General features: G+C 33.9%; 1 protein-coding gene across 1 annotated transcript in view; it reads right to left on the reverse strand.

Annotated features, from left to right (window-relative positions):
* Positions 1-207: 207 nt before the first annotated feature.
* TTPA (alpha tocopherol transfer protein) overlaps positions 208-1,513 on the reverse strand; it is a 20,830-nt gene continuing 19,524 nt past the window's right edge. Inside the window, exon 5 of the mRNA XM_017507356.2 lies at positions 208-772. Within this exon, the coding sequence (XP_017362845.1) occupies positions 599-772 (174 nt within the window). The 3' untranslated portion in view covers positions 208-598. The remainder of the gene's footprint in view (positions 773-1,513) is intronic.

The following is a 1,513-nucleotide window of genomic DNA, read 5'->3' on the forward strand; positions in this document are numbered from 1 at the left end:
AAAAAAAAAAAAAAAAAAAGTCTCTATCGTGTGAATGTACTAAAGTAAAATAAAATTTCCCTGAGATGAAATGTCTTGCTGCCCCACAGAAATAACTATGAAAATATATTCAGATTTTAATTATAATGAATTATAATTTAATCTGACATCCACTTAAAGTAAGTGTTAATTTTTTATCATCAGCTGATTTGTGCTAATATTTTAAGTGGCATATTTCTAAATTTATTTCTAAATCAATATAATCAGAGAACTTGTTTAAAATATAATTCTCTAGAAACATACAAAGATGCACATGAACAGCTTCTTTAGTAATAACTTTCATGTTTTCTTCAAGTATAACATCGCCAATTTTTAAGCTCTTAGGTGTACTGACATTTAATTACTTCAAAAGTAGAGAAAAGGAAGCATTTAAAAAGTAAAAAATCTTTCCAAATGCCCATGGCAAACAGAGGGTTGCTCATGTCAGAAGATTTCTACATTTTTAAAGATCAGACAAGCATTAGTTTAAAAGATTTGCTCCTTTTCTTTCATTCATTTAACTAGGTAGGATATTACTCATGTATTTTTAATTAGGAAGCCATTCACATGAAATAACATCTCACTGAATGCTCTCAGAAATGCTGCTGAGATAATCTTCAGACTTCATTATAAAATTTGTCCATTCCTGACAAATGTCCTCCATGGAGAATTCTTCACCGCCATATTCCAGAGGAAGAATGTCTGGGAAATGCTGATGCAAGCTTTGTTTGTAGTTGTTCCCATGCATATGAATCTGAAATAGCCAAAATGTTTTAGAAGGAATCCTCATTAGATGCATTTCCAGGAAAATCAACCTCATCAAACAAGGCAGTCTAATAACTTTGGAAATTGGAGAGTATAAATAGATTCCTCTGGTTATGAATCTAATAATTTTACTTATGTTTAGGTTGTGTTACTGTGGATCTAATCATCTTACTGTTTCTTGGTTTGCATTATTTTTTAAAAAGTTATTTTCCTCTTCAAAAGTAAATTTTTAAAGACTAAATAAAGTTATTTTATAAATTCTGTTCCCTGATGTGCAAGTGATGCTTACTAAACTAATATCTTGGGACTATTCTATGATGATAAAAATGTACTAGCTGGAATTAATTCATATTAAGTAAAAGCATATAACTGAGCACACAATTAGCTCTATGAGAAACAATTTATATGGTACAGTCGATGGATACTGTTGGCTAGTATAAAGTTAAGAGACAGCCAGGATCAGTGGCTTACGCCTGTAATCCCAGCACTTAGGGAGGCCAAGGCAGGTGGATTGCTTGAACTCAGGAGGTCAACACCAGGTGGGCAACATAGCTGGTACAAAAAAATACAAAAATTAGCTAGGCGTGTTGGTGGGGGCTTGTAGTCCCGGCTACTTGGAGGCTGAGGCAGGGAGAATTGCTTGAATCCAGGAGCGGACGTTGCAGTGGGCCGAGATTGTGCCACTGCACTGTAGCCTGGGTAACAAAGTAATACCCTGTCTCAAAAAAAA

This window comes from Cebus imitator, unplaced genomic scaffold, assembly GCF_001604975.1.
Source record: "Cebus imitator isolate Cc_AM_T3 unplaced genomic scaffold, Cebus_imitator-1.0 Scaffold373, whole genome shotgun sequence".
In the NCBI taxonomy this organism is placed as follows: Eukaryota; Metazoa; Chordata; class Mammalia; order Primates; family Cebidae; genus Cebus; species Cebus imitator.